Source organism: Marmota flaviventris, chromosome 1 (genome assembly GCF_047511675.1).
Source record: "Marmota flaviventris isolate mMarFla1 chromosome 1, mMarFla1.hap1, whole genome shotgun sequence".
NCBI lineage: Eukaryota > Metazoa > Chordata > Mammalia > Rodentia > Sciuridae > Marmota > Marmota flaviventris.
Genome location: NC_092498.1, coordinates 11,542,521 through 11,558,011, shown reverse-complemented (window position 1 = coordinate 11,558,011; position 15,491 = coordinate 11,542,521). Strand labels below are relative to the sequence as shown.

The window sequence follows — 15,491 nt, the reverse complement described above, 5'->3', positions numbered from 1 at the left end:
CTCACTTAAGTTAGAAAGCTATCCTTAAGTTTTCACTACCAACATTCACTTCAAATTAGCTATTATCTTAAAATTTTAATTGTGCATTGCTTATCACCTTGGTCATTTATAATGATCTTGATAAGACCAGCCTATGGAGACTTTTATTTTCCCCAGGGGTAGGGATCAAACCCGGGGCCTTGTACATGGGAGGCAAATTCACTGAATCATAACCCTATGCACACATATTTATCCTCCTGAAATAAACTTGATTTCTTTTTGGACTGACTCCTTATTGATCCAGCCATGTAGTTTGTGCTTTTTAAGCATTTAGGGGTATTGCCCTTATGATAAATTCTTTATGGGATCAAATTAGAAGTCCGGTATTTTGTATCATGGCCCTTATAGACAGACATAGCCCTTGTAGATGTGGCCCTTGACCCACTCACCTTCCCAAGACACTTTACCAACACTTGTGCATGTTGGTACTTGGTTTTCGAGATCTCTGCATAAATAATTTTTGTGGCGGTGACTTGGTTTTACCACTAACACCAACTGGTGACCCTGGAGCCACATTTGCTATAACATGACTCTGGAGCTGCATGATTATAGTGACTCCAAACCTGTAGTTTAGTGTAATCTTCTCTCTGAAATCAGGTGTGTGAAAGGGCAAAGGTTACAAGTAAATGAGCTACAGACAGTCAGATGCCAAGCTACTCATGACTCAAATATACTTCTTGTTCAGATTTAGAACATTCTCTAGGCTTAATAGTCTTTGACCCATTTATTTTCCATCCCGCCCATTTTAAATGACAGTTACCGAGTGGAAATTTCCCTAGCCTCTTCCCTGCAGGAGCATCCAGTCAGCCTACAATTCCCAGGGACTGTTGTGAAAACCGAGGCTAGGCTACAGGCACAGAAAAGGCAGGGAGTGAAGGTGAGTGAATGGCGCTGTGGATTCTTTCAGGGTGGCCTGTGAGCAGGGAGATGGTGGAGGAAAGGAGCTAGGTTTTTGTGTGCTATAAACTGTTTTTCCGAGCTGGAGAGGGTGGGGGACTGCTGATCCCTGTGCTTGGTGAGTGAGTCATGGGCCTGAGGGCAGAACTTGCAATAGGGAGGGGCTGAATCTGGCCCACACAGTTCTTCAGGAGCACCAATGGGCAGATAAATATTTTCCTGGCACTTTACCTGAGCATTTCAGAGAAGCAACTATCTTTCAACAATGCAGAAGAAAACACAAAAGTAAAGCGGGATCTAGTCAGTTTGTACCCTAAGATGGAAGTTCTCGATTAGACCCAGGGGCTCCTGAACACCAGGAAGAAAGTTCAGGCTGGGAGAGGATAGCCGAGAACAACATACTGTCAGGTATTGTGGTCAAGTTATAAGACCAGCAAGAGAGACTTCAGACATCATAGAAGCAGACAGTCTCTGGGAGAAAAGCCAAATAAGGAAGACAGAGGACCCGTGGACCCTGCAGTGGGACTCATCTGGCCAATTTTGCCATTTTTTTCTTATGGAGATCAACTTGTGGGAATGAGAAAAGCCCGTGCTGTTGGAGTCCAAAGAATCATGAAGCCCTTTTTCTAAACCCTTATTTATGTCTAACGTGCCTAATGCAGATTGGGGAGGGAAAGTGATTTGCCTGAGATCACACAGCCAATTAATTATAAACTACAGATGGAAACAACTCAGTGTTCACCCCTGGGATTTAAGCAAGTTGTTCACTGAGTTTGTGATCATCATAAAAGGTTGAAGGTGACTTGCCATCAGAGGCAAAGATTGAACAAACAGAATATTAATAGGCAGGAAATTTTGTGAGAGAGCAGGAGAGGCTTGTGGTCAGGTGTGGATCTGCTAATAAGCAGGTGTTGGTGATAGGATGGCGCGTGGTCAGGCAACAGACTGGAAACAAGGGTCAAGGTGTGGTTTGCAAAACAATCATCATCCTTTCACAAGCAGGGCCTTAACCAGAGACTCCTGTGAGAGGGGGAGAGAGTGTGGGTGTGAGACGGGTGGCTGTTTAGATTTGGAAGAGAAAAGTACAAAAAAGGATCTTTGGAGAAGATGGAATCAATGAAGAATGTCTGGTCTTTCTCCCTGAAATGGGATAATACTGGTCTTAGCAAAGGGAAATAAAAGATAAAGGCATTTTTAAGCTAAGAAATCAAAGAAAATGAATGTATAGACTATTTTTAGAAAGCATTTGACAGTTGTCCTTTTCTGAACATGGATTGATTGATTGATTGATTGTTGAATGTGTTGTCAGTGCTGGGGACTGAACCTAGGGCCTCACACGTGCTAAGCATGGGCTCTGCCACTGAGCTACATTCCCAGTCCTGGCAGTTGTCCTTTCAATGTCAGCCTAGGAACATTTTTTTTAAACTCACTTGATATAAAAGTGAGCGCTTGATTTTGCCAATTCCTATAATTGATAGTTATAGAAAATAACAGAAGAATCAAATCGAATTGAATTCTGCGCTCTGTACAAGGTAAAGTGAATAACCAGTGGGCAAAATTGAAGGTTGGAAACATTCAGTGCCTGTTGTGGTCGATAGCTCAGAAGAAGAGGCCTGTGGAAAAAGGAGGCTGGTGATCCTAGTGGGCCACAGGAATATGCACTGGGCAAGGTTGCAGCAGTTGGAGGGGCACTCAGGATGGAAGGCGATGGAAGAGGAGGACATGGGCAGACCTGAGCAGTGATGGAGGGGAAACGCCAGGAAGGACCGACCGCCCAGTCTCTGTGGTTGGAAATCCCATCCTCAGATCATAAAACTGGGAGGAAGGATGTGCAGAGGCAGCCTGACCAGGCGGCGAGAAGCAGAAACAGAATGGGAAGGCTTGGAATGAAGAAAATCAGGTGTGGAGGTCACAGTGCCCAGGCAGAGGCCACCCCCGCCTCTGGACTCCTGCATCCTGCCTGGCTTCCTCCAGGTGCCGGGCTCTGGAACCCGGGCTCCCTTCCACGTTCCCTCCTCCACCCCAGCCAACCTTCCCGCCCTCCTGCTGGCATGAGAGCATCCTCTACACCATCTGTGTCCCTCCTGTTTCCCTCCCGCTGCTGTGTTGTCAACACTTCTCTCCAGGACGCTGCAAGACCTCCCTGCGGCTCCCAGGCTTGGCATCCACGGTGTGATTATAAGGAAGAGTGATCATAATGACGACGTCGAACTTGACTTTACGCTGGTGACCCCTCCTAACTGCCAGGAGTGAGGATGGTTACAGCTGGCCCCAGCCACGCCAGCTGCCTCCCTGAGCCTTTTCTCAGCAGTCCTTCACATTGGCTTCCTGTCTGCCCCCTTTACTCTCCAAGTCCCTTTCCAGCTGTGCAGCGTATACCCTTCCTGTTCCCTTTTACCACTATCCTTTCCTCCCTCTTCCGACATCATAACAATACCCCCATTTATTTTATTTTATTGGTACAAGGGATTGAACTCAGAGGTACTTAACCATGGAGCCACATCCCCAGTCCTTTGTTTGTTTAGACACAGAGTCTCACTGAGTTGCTTAGGGCCTCACTAAGTTGCTGAGGCTGGCTTTGCACTCACAATCCTCCTGTCTCAGCCTTCCCAGGTGCTGGGATTACAGGCATGCGCTACCACGCCTGGCCCTTCTTTTTAAATCAAATGGAACAGTACTATTTATATTATTTAAGACACCAATCTGGGGTCATGAACCTTCTTGATTATCTCCCTCTACAACTATCTCCCTCTAAAAATTATCAACAGATATTGCTTATTGAAGTCGTCATCTCATGGTATGGTTTTATTTATTTGTACTGGGGTTGAACCCAGGGGCACTTTACCATTGAGCTACATTCCCAGGCCTTTTCATTTTTTAAATTTTGAGACAGGCTGTCACTAAGCTGCTTAGGGCTCTGCTATGTTGCTGAGGCTGGCCTTGAACTGGTTGCAATCCTCCTGCTTCAGCTTCCCAAATTGCTGGGATTACAGGTGTGTGCCACTACACCTGGCCAGAATGGGTTTAAATTCTATTCCAAACTTATGCCTTTTCCAACTTTGAGCAAATATTTAAATCTCTCTGAATCTCAGATACTTACCTATAAAATGCATAAAACTTGATGAGGTTGTTTCAAAAGAAAATTACCCAGCAAAGCACTAGATATTCAATAAAAGCTAAATAAATGTTTATCATCATTATTAATATTTTGTCTAAGGACCAATTTCTGGGTCCTTAGAAGAAGCCATTTCAGCTGTTAAACATAAAAGCTCAGAAAATTATCTAACATTCATAGCTTTTTACCTGTTAAGGATTTTTCGGGTTTTTTTGTTTGTTTGTTTGTTTTTGTTTTTTTTTTAATGGGATGCTAGCATTGCAAAGCAAGACTCCCCCATGTGCATTTGGAGAATAAAATAAATTCACAGACTCTGACTAGTTCTGGTGAAGGCATTTTTTAGGAAATCATTTAAACCTCAGTTTCTTCCTTTGTAGATTGGATGGTTCTGTCTGCCCACTTACTTGTCCAACTCCCCTCCAGGGCTTACAGTCCCTGTTGGGCTTCTGAATGTTTCCCCACCTAATGCCTCTTCCAGCTCTTTCCACTTCTACCCCCAAACCACCCCCTACCAGTCTCAATGCTACCTTTTCTTCTACTTAGTTCTCCCTTCCTCCATGTTAAAGCAGCCAGTCCTGTGTTCACCTGAACATAGAGCCCAAGCACCATGGCCTGGTCTTTAGGGCCTCTCCCAGGCTCCCTCCCCGGTCTCCCCTGACCAACGTTGGCCCTGTACTGACCCCTGTATTGTAACTGGTGTCCAATGAGACTGGCAGTTCCCAGAAAACTGGGAAGATATTTTATCTTTGTGTTTGCCCAGTACCGACAGTGTCTGGAAATGTCCCCTGAGTGATGGGAAAATATGTCTGTCTTTATTTCTCAGAGTTTGTTATGAAATTCAAATGAGAAGGTCTTTATAAAAGAACAGTATGTACTAAACTACAAATATAACAACCCTAAACCTTCTGAAGCTCTGGACTCAAATAATACCTCTTCTGGGTGAATGAAGGAGAAGCTTCATTTCCAGAAAATTAGATAGATTTACTCTTAAATAATCAAGACCATTTAAGACTTGGAACTCACTCAACAAAAAGCCAAATTAAAGCCTGTTTCCATTCTGTGTTCCATTTAGGTAAGTGGTGTTTAAATAGACATTTAAAAATAAATTCTAATGGGTTGTCTCATAAAATTTTATAACTATAATATAAAATATTCAGCCAATAGGAACAGAAAATAGAAACCAAACCTGCTTTAGAATAAAACACTTTTTTTAAAAATAAAGACAAGCATGAAGCTTGATTGAAGAATTCTGATGCTGGGATTGAGGCTGGGGGACCATGTGGGTTCTAAGAGTGAGGCTGGGGGACCATGTGGGTTCTAAATGCCAGCACTGAACCCAGGTCTGCTCAGAAGCCTCACCTGCGAGAAAGCTAGGTAGGCAGCATCCCACTCCAGGGTGGTTTTGAAGCTGTCATGGGTGCAGATGTCCCTAGCAAAATGTGACAACTGCAGTAGCCAGATTCAGCAAGTAAAAATATAAGATGCCCACATACTGCAGAAAAATGCTAAGGCTAACAAATTATTTACTCTTTACCCCAAATTCCAGTTTAACTGAACAAACTATGTTTTATCTGGAAAACCAAGCTACACCCCAAATAACTTTAATAACTTTAAACTGGTGTCTGTTGACAGGATGGGGCTCTGGGACATTTTCCGGAAAGAATTCCCACTGGCTTTCTCACTGTAAACATTTTAGGTCAAAAATCAAGTGGCGGTAGATTGCCATCTAGTGGAACGATGGAGGTTGGTAAGGAAAAAATTTGGAGTAAACCGATTTTCTTTTTCTAATTCCGAGATTTGCAAAGAAAGATTCTACTGTGACCAACAACAGAGTCCCATGGTTGTACTGTAGAAGATGAAGACGGCAAGTATAAGGTGGGGGAGGCAGGAGCAGATGGGTTTGCCCAGCGGTTTCAGTGGAGTCACACAGGAGCAGGACCCTCAAGCTGCAGAAATTGCTGGACCTTGTGAGAGAAGGTTCAGCCATGAGGACTCTGCCCTCGTGAATGGATTAATGTCATCTACATGGAAGTGGGCTGTTATAAGGTGAGTTCAGTCCTCTCTTGCTCTTTGGCAAATGCCATGTGATGCCTCTGTCACCCTTCCCCAAGGAAGCCCTCACCAGATGTAGTGCCTGGACCTTGCTTCCCAAACCACAAGCAAATATATTTTGGACTCCCCAGTTTCCAGAACCATGATCAAATACATTTCTGTTCATTATAAACTACTCAGTCTATTGGTATTCTGTTATAACAACATAAAATGTACTCAAACAGTCAATAATGGTAATATAAAACCAAATTGGGGACAGGAAAGAACAAAGGAGAGATAAATCTACTCCCTGAGGCAGACATAATAATATCCATATAACACAGAGAAAGCAAAAGCACTTAGTTCTTGGTTCAGCCTCTATGCTCAAAGAAAGGAAACAGTATGGAAATTAAGAGTTGGGCATAAAAACGTAAGGTAGACTTAGGACCCAAACCAGTCTCTCACAAGTGCTTAAATAATTCTATATTTTGTTCAGTGAGAACAGGAAAGGTGATCTGAGCCTTCATAGAGGCAAATATCTTGATTTTCAAAGAGATGGTTTTTAGAAACTAAAGGAAAAGAATTTTAATGTGAAATTCTTACAGGCTTCTGTAATAGATTGTTAAGAGGAGGTTTATCAGCATTTTGATAATATGGTTTACAGTTAATAAACACCAGGCACAGTGGTGCACACCTGTAATCCCACCGACTTGGGAGGCTGAGGCAAGAGGATTGCAGATTTGTGGGCAGCCTCAGCAACTTAGCAAGACCCCTCAGCACTTTAGCGAGACCCTGTCTCTGCATAAAATTTAAATATTACAAAGGGCTGCCTATCCAGCCCTTTGTAATATTTAAATTTTAAATATTACAGTGCAAAGTGTACAGTGCAAAGTGCCCCTGGGTTTAATCCCCAGTACCAAAATAACAAATAACTACAAACAACAATTGGTGTTCCAAAAATACAAGCCACACCAAACTCATCTTATTTGTTATGTAGTTAGGTTTCCAAGAATGTTAAATTATCTGATTGCTGTACAGACAGTGTGATTTGTCTTTATTCGGTCAAAAATGCAGTCCCCCCCCCACCTCCACCCACATACAAAAAGTCTGTGGGAAGGTGCAAACAATGGCTTCGGATGATAACAGAGTTGAGGAACATTTGTGCGATCCCTGGCAGGTTCTGCATCTGCATCTTCTCCTCTCTCTCACTCCTCTTCCTAACTGGCCTTTCAACCCTGCCTCCCTAGCCCTCAGTCGCTCATCTCCTTTCTTTTATAACTACCTCCTGGTTTTCCTTGGTCACATGCACCTGTCTGTCCCATGAGCTTCCCCTGCTCCCTTCAGTTTCACTTCCTATTTCAGGTGACATCTCCCCATCCTCCCACTTTGTCTTGCTCCCCTCATGAGCTTGCTGTAAGGGCTCTCACTCTCCAGGTCTGTGCCCTTTTTCTCTTCTGCTAGACCTTATTTCAGGAGAGATAAATCCCTATGTCTCTTCCCCTCTTCTGTCCCCTGGTCTGTGCCCTGTTACTTCTCGTGCAGTCTCTATGCTCCATTCGTCTTTCTGACTCTTTTTTCAATCCCTCTCCCGGGTGCCACACCCCCATCCCTTCTCTTTTCAAATTGGTTGATGACGCTCCTTTTCAGTCTTCCGTTTAGCCCTTAATGTGCTGAAGCAGGACCTCAAGCTTGGAGCCAATAGGTTCTAATTAATATTTCCTCCTTCATTGCCTGATTTGGCTGACCACTAGCAGATGGAAGGAAGCCATTCAGGTTCAGTGTGGATACAAAGCCCGTCTACGCAATGGAGCAGGAAGAGCAAGGCCCACACAGGCACGTCCTCACTCTTTGCCATTCCTTCATGAGCCCCAGACCCACTGTCCAGCCATCAAGGACAGTTTCATCATTGGTCAAACTGCCTCTTTCCTCCTCTTCCCTCAGCTCAACCTACCACCAAAGCTCCCTAGACTAGCTCCCAGCCCCGGGGTGCAACCATAAACAGAAGTGGTAAAACTGAAGTTCATGGGTGAGAGCTAAGTGAGATATAGCGATCATTTTAGGAGATCTCTCAAGGTGCTTCTTTTGGTGTCTCTGCTAGCTGGGGTGGGAGAGACACAAAAGACCCTGGATCCTTCACCCCTGTGGCATTGTCCTGCACAGGAGAGGACTGGCGGCTTGCAGTTCTTACTCGTGTACTTTTTTGGGTGCCCTCATCCCTTATTCTTTCTTCTTATCCTCTCCCCCAGATAAGAGCTTTGGGGAAATTAGTCACAATTTGCAACACTGGAGACTTGGCTTTGAACACCCTTGGACTTCTCTTGCAATGCTAGTTCTACAGGACCCAAGTTTTAGGGACAAACCCAGACTCAGGTTTAGATCTAGCTTTGTGAATAGAATGTGATTTAATGGCAGGACTGAAGGAAGAGCTCAAGACGCCCAATTTCTCCTTTAGGGGAGCCAGGAACAATACATGATCATGTCCAGTGGGGACTCCCCCACAATTACATCTAACAACTAGTCAGTGGTAGGCAACGGAACTCCTCCTAGGTTGAGGAGGAGGACTCACAATCAGAGAACACAAGGTAGACTAGTTTACTGCTTACAGTGGCCCTCGGGCTCAGTGTCCAGCAGTGAAAGGAAACAACGTATTGACACAACATTCAAAAGTAACCTGGGCTCCCCTTTCTTCAGGAATATCATAGAGGTGTGGGGGAAGGGCAGGTCCAACCCTCTTCCTTCTCTAATGCCCGGCAAGACAAGAGCACACTGGGGAGGCATCGGATCCCACCCAGCCCAGAATCCTTCCCAGCCCTTCCATCAGCACCCCCTGTGCAGGTACCCCAATCCTGTCCCCCCCATGCCCAGGACCCTCTTTCTACTCTTTGACTCCAACTAGGGAGCACAGCCATTCTTGTCTTCTCTGACCTCCTCCAATGTTGTGGACGGCTCCAGGGAGGAGACAGGCTGCTTTTCTTGTGCCTTGCTGAGTAAGGGCCCAGTTCCTGGTCTGGCCCCTTCTGGCAGTGGGTCAAGACCTGGTGAAGGCTGCCTGCTCACTGCCTGAGCACCAGGAGCTGCACACAGATCAGGAAAATAGCCATCTGCTCCTGAGGGGTGCCCCAGTGTCTGTGGGTAGAGTGGACCAGGGAAGGGCAGTTCTGGCAAACAGAGGTCACTCCAGGACACTGCACCTGAGAGGAGGGTCAAAAGACATAGGAATTATTAGACAGGACAAAGAGCATCAAACATCATTCAGTGCCTTTTAGAAGGGATTCTCTTTTACCATCCATAGCACCACAGCTTAGGACCCCAGTGCAAGTCTTGGAAAAACTAGCACCAAGCTCTGCCCACAGGACCAGGAAGGCTCCTGGGCTCCGGGTTCATTGGTTTGGTAATATGGACACAGAGTGGACCTGGGTCAGGCCAAGTGCTGTCTCTTGCAGTCAGCGAGGACAGTGGGGCCACCTGGACGGGTCTTCCACCCCCTTCCCAAGAATTCTCAATGAGTGGATGCTTCTGGGACTTCTGAGGTCCAGGTGGCCTAGTGACATGCTGACATAGGCTGCCATCTACTCTCTGCCACGTTGTCTTTACTCATATTGTTTCTAATCCTCACCAGGTCCTTCAGTGATCTGCACTCTTGTCCCCACAACTAAGTCCAGGACACTGAGACTTAGGAGACCTGTAACTAGCTGAGCTGGGACAGGTAAAAAGCACGCCCTGCCTCAGTCTACCCTGCAGATAATGAGGCTGTCTGAGCCTCTGCACCTTCCTCAATCATAAAAGGATCTTCTTTCCCAGCCCCAACTCACCCACATTTCCAGCGGGTGGCTGCAGCAGAATCTGCCCCGATGGAGGGCCTGAGTAGTAGCCCTGTGACATGCCCCCACTGGGACCACAAGGAAACATAAAGAGGGGGTCTTCTGGTGGTGGAAAGGTCAGTGAACTGGGCATGGGGAAGGGGAAGGGAGGCAGGTATGAAAACTGGGGCTGGGGAGGTTGGAAAAGCTGAGTCTGTGGAGGTTGGGGGAACTGGAACGGTCCTGGCTGGCTGCTTTGTTGGTAATCCTGGACTTCCGGGTCTTCCAGATACGAGCAGATGGGTGGTGAGGAGATGCTGTGGGGGACAGAGGAATGTGTAGTGAGGTCCAGAGGTGGCCTGGTTCATCCGCACAGTATGCGAGATCTTCTGACTTCCTCCCCCCAGCTCTGTGGGCACCCCACACTGCTTCCCGCCCCCCTCAGTGCTCCTGCCTGTCCTCTTTCCTTCTGTTTCATTGCAACAATATCCTAGATCATTCCTACTCCAAATCCACTTTTTAAAATATATATTTTTTTTAGTTGTTGATGGACCTTTATTTTAGTTATTTATTTATATGAGGTGCTGAGAATCCCACCCAGGGCCTCACACCTGCCAGGTGAGCCTGTACCACTGGGCCACAGCCCAGCTCTCACTTACCCTTTTAATTCCCATCACACGTACTATTCCTTGCTCCTCGCAGCCCTTCCCCTCTCAAGGTCTGACTTTTCCTCCTTTGTATCCCTCCCATAATAAATCAGGTCTCTCTCCCTCTTAGGTCCCATACCTTGTCCCCCAGGATCCAGTGGGACTGCTCTCACTACCAGGGACATCTGCCAGCAGAGACAGCAGTTGCGGGGTGTGCACAGGGCCCAGGGGAAAAGGAAAGTTGGTTCTTCGAACAGGTGGGGGACTGAAGAGTGGTGGGGTCACCACCCTCTGAGTACCCTCGCTTTGTTGGATGGGTGCCAGAGTCTGGTCGGACATCATCAGCAGAGGGGGCTCTAGGAACAGAAGTCAAGGAAGGACTTAAGAAGACAGCCAGGCAGACCTGGGACTGTGGAATGACAGACCTGTGCGAAGCCCAGGGTCCCCTGAATGGGCTCCTCTGGCCCAAAACCCTGGAGAGCTTTGTCCCATTCCCATTTCTTGGGCAAGGAAATCTCTGAAGGGCAAAGACCTTTCTTGGGCAAGTGAACCCTCTGAAGGTAGGAGCTCACCTGGAAAGGTATCCAGAGTGGGCTCTGCAGGGAAGGGGCCGGACTCCCCATCCATGGGCATGGGAGGTGGGGGCTCTTCTGTAGAGCTGGAGGCAGAGAAAAGGGACAATGTAGCTCTGGTGGTCTCTGGATTTAGACAAGCACCTCAGAGCAGAGAAGGATACCAAATCCATAAACTCTGCCTCCTGTCAGACACTGGCCACCTCCAGCCCCTTCCCAGTCACAAACTCTAGCAACAACCCCAGGCCTGACACCCAGCTTCCAACGCTTGCCCCTTCAAGATCCCAGGATCCCAGTTTGGCTTCCACTCCTATCTACTGGAAGGTCCAGAGGGTTCCTCACCTACACTGGCTGCTGGCAGGAGCTTCAGGATTGTCCTCATTTTCTTTCCCATTCAACTTCTCAACTTTTCGCCACTTTGCCCGGCGATTCTGGAACCATACCTATGGGGTAAAGATACTTGGAGAACTTGAGGAATTGGGGAGGAGAAACTAGAGTCCAGGGACATCTGCCAGCAGAGACATCAGTCAACACGGTGCACGGCTACATAAGGGTGGGAGGTCCTGTCACCACTTTGCTTCGGAAGCCTGCCTGTCTGCTTGGTTTAACAACCAAGGCCTCTGCACCTCTTTCTTCTTCTGATAGTACATGGTAGCAGCACTATTAGAAGCCCGTGGAGAGGCACCACAACAGAGACCCAACTTCAGCCTCCCTGCACACTGAGGATGAGCACGTGCCCTAACCCACAGGAATTCCAATGGGTAGCTTCTCAGCAACCTCCTACCCCTGCTGGTTAACCAGCCCCCTTTACCATGATGCGCTGGGGAGTGACCCCCACTGTCTGGGCTATCTCCCGGCGCTTGTCACCATCAGGGTAGTGATCTTCTTGGAACATTCGCTCTAGCTCTTCCAGCTGGTCTGCAAGAAGAAATGGGCAGGAGGAAGTCAATCACAGTGACATGGCAAGAGAGAAGAAGAGATGCCTACCAGGTGTCTCCAGCAGACAGGACCACTGTCCCTGCCCCAAGAGCCTTGCAGCTAAGTTCCCCAGTGGGCCAGGCATTCTCTCTTGGGCGTCATGGCTGAGACCTGTGTGGGGTTTGCTATCCTGACCCTTCATCCTGGTCCTAAGCTTGCTTTCTGCTGAGACAACCTAGCCTTCCCCTTGGGGCCAAAGGCACTGCTGTGGGGTCAAGAGAGATCCAGGACAAAGTGATATACAAACGGCTTACCTGAACGGTAGAGGGTTCGAGTCTTTTTCCGGACTTGGCAGTTCACTTCTGGGGGCCCCTTCTTCTGGTCTGTGTTTTGGATGTTCTGGGTCAATGTGCTGAGGAGGTTGGCCAGGTGGCAGGGGCCCCGGCCTGACCCACAAGGCACAGGGTTGTGAGTGGCACAGGATGACTTAGCAACACTGAGCAGTGATGTTGAGGCCAGATCCGTGGCATTGGGCTTTTTGTGTTTACCGGGGCCTGGGGAAGCCGGTCTCTTTACTGTCTTTGCCTGTCGTGCTAAGAGGGAAGAGCCTTGCCCCTGAGACTGGGGTCTGCCTGGGTTCTGCCTGTCTTTGTGGACAGCCCTGGAGCTGGATGGCTGGCACACGCGCCTGGCATTAGCACGAGTCGGTTCTCCAGTGGGCTCTGGAGGCGGCTCCTCTCCTGAGATGGCACAGGGGGGTGGCAGCTCTTCTTTCAGGGTGTCCTGAGTGTGGGGGGCTGACCCCTGCTTCGGTTCCTCCTCCAGTTCAGCAGTCAGGGACTGGCCTCCACCTTCCTGGCCTGTGGGAAGCAGCAGCCACTGACCTCAGCCCCAGGTAGAAGCAGGAGTCTGGGCTCCAAGGACATGCTGCTTTCTGTTCTACAGTGGACCTGTTGTTGGACCCTAAGTTTTCATCTGTCTACCTATCAAATGAGGCCCTAATTCCAGACTTCCCTTCTTAATTTGATGGTTGTAAAGATTAGATAATCCAACTGCTTTGGAAAATGTAGACAAACATATATAGCTCTTAAGAGGGCCTTAGCCCATGCTAGGAGAGTAATCCTAATTTAGGATGCTTCTTCCCCATTCCCCCCCCCTCCCCAAGATACCAGGAGTTCGAGGGACAGGCATCTGTTCAGGTATTTCTAAGGGACCACGGTGGGGCTGAGGGCAGACTAGGAAGAGAAATAGATTGATTAGAATTCTGCTTCACCTGAGACTGGAACCCAGATGTGACTGCCAGCAGAAGTGACAAGGCAGGTTAAGATGGGTTCCAGAGCTCAGGCAGGGAGGTCAAAGGAGGTAACAGGAAGGACAGGCAGGAACCTTCCCCTTCCCTAGCACCCACTCTCCCTGCCAGCCCTCCTCAACCCCATGCACCTCCACTTCCTCCCAGTGTTCCCAATATTTCCCCCCTCTGTCCAGGCCAACCCTCCCTTTACAGGTGAGGGAAAAGGAGCCCATTCGGAATCCTTTAAGCTTGCCTTCCTTTCTTCTAGCTGACTGATTCATCCAGAGCTTACCATGGTCCAGGCATAAGGCTGAGTTAGCACCTTTCAAAGCTTGGTACAGTGTGCATTTAACCCCTGTGAGGAAGGCACTTCTCCCATATGAAGACATGAGGATTAGAAACTTGAGTAATTAGCCTAAGATCAAATAGCACAGGGGGCACAAGTTCTTCCCAGGGTCACCCAACACTCCCCTTCACTTCCGGACTTACTCATAACCGGGCTTACTCATAACTTACACAGACCTACGGTCCAGGGACCTGCTGTATCATTTCCAACGAAATTGCAAAATTTTGTAAATAAATGTTAACTAGATAAGGGCCATTGTTATTTGAATGGAATTGCATGCATTGTAATGTCTTAAGAAATTATTTTCTAACAATATGCAAAGCAGGAGGGCAAATTCTGGCTCAGGTGCTTTATCAAGTTGTTTCCTGGGACACACAACAGGCCTGAAGTGCAGGAGCCCGTCTGAAGCTGGTGTAGAGGGTGCGCAGCCACCAGGGGTTAAAGGGGCAAGGTTGGATGGAGATGTGGGCAAGGAGGTGCAAATTAGCTTAATGGCGTTTTCCTAGTGCCTGTAGTGTAGCAATAAACCTGGTACAGATACAGAGTAGGTGCTCAACAAACATGACTTTTTCTCATCTTTCTCTCTTTTTTTTTTTTTTTTTTTTTTTTGGTATCAGGGATTGAACCCACGAGCGCTTAACCACTTACATGTCTCGATGGGGTGATTTGCCCTGGAAGAAAAGTGATGGGCGTCAGCCCGGCTCAGCGTTTTCTCACCTGTGCAGTGGAAGATCTGAACCCCTGGTCAGGGAGGTCTGCAGTCACCTCCCTGCCCCACTACAGCGCACCAGCTACCCAAGCTCTTAGGTCGTCTAAAGCGGGCCAAGTGGCCAGAGGACCCCGGGCCTCAGAGAGCCCCCCAAGCCCGAACCCCTTGCGCGCTCACCCAGCGGTTCCCTGCAGGGATCCTCCCTGGGCTCCATGGCGTGGACTCCCGCGCCTCGGCCGCCGGCTGGGGCTGCACAGGCGCGGCTTAATGAAGCCTCGCCGGCGGGCAGGTGTGCAGAGCCTGCACGAGCCGGGCCTGCAGCTCGAGCGTGCATCCCCTCACCCCCACCCCCAGGGCGAGGCCGACCCCGGAGGCTCCGCGCCCGGACAGCTGCAGGGACTGGGAGCTGGGGGCGCTGCGCCCCGCGCTCCCCTCCCCCGCAGGCCCAGGGGGCTTGAGGAGCCCAGGTGCTGCGTCTGGACCCCTCCCCTCCTCCCAAAGCTGAGGCAGGCAGGGAGAAGAGGGGCAAGACAGCAAAACCACTGGGGGTCTCCAAGCACGAGGTGCGGTGCCGGGCTCACCCACGCCCTAGGCACACTTGGTAATGAACTTGATTATGATTTCCTCCTGAACCCTTCTGTGGGGCGGTGGAAGATGACTTCTAGAACCATCAAGGGATCCTCAAATGCTTACTTGTCCTTCTGCTCCTTCCTGGTCAGTAGGCTGTCTCTGAGCCTCAGGATGAATAAGCCCCAAAGTCCCACAGTGAAGGCCCTTCATGTTCAGAGCTTCCGTCGTTGTCACATTTCCACCCAGTTGCTACCTCAGTTTTATTCGAAAAGAAGGAATTCTCTTGACAGAGATCCCACAGGGGAGAATCTTTATGATTCCTAGTTCGTGGAATGTTTCATATCCTCTTTATTGAAAAAATCAAAATGTAAAATTCTTATTGCCTCTGCCTTCTGCCTGAGTGGGTGGGTGAGAAGAGTGGGAGTGGGAGGAAGGCTGGACCTATTGAAGCAGGTGGTTGGAGTAGTGGGTGGGGAGGTTGAGTTCTGACCAAAAGTCAGGTGTTTTGCTTTTAGGCTTCAAAAGACTCTGGACACCAGGTGCTTTCATGCTACCA

At 48.5% G+C, this 15,491-nt stretch overlaps 1 protein-coding gene across 1 annotated transcript; it reads right to left on the bottom strand.

Moving 5' to 3' along the window:
• Positions 1-8,974: 8,974 nt before the first annotated feature.
• On the bottom strand, positions 8,975-14,579 carry Nobox (NOBOX oogenesis homeobox). The gene is given in 8 exon segments (XM_027943325.2): positions 8,975-9,273; positions 9,895-10,199; positions 10,669-10,885; positions 11,102-11,187; positions 11,444-11,544; positions 11,799-12,019; positions 12,334-12,879; positions 14,543-14,579. Coding segments are annotated over 8 exon segments (1,812 nt in total).
• Between the last annotated feature and the right edge of the window lie 912 nt (positions 14,580-15,491).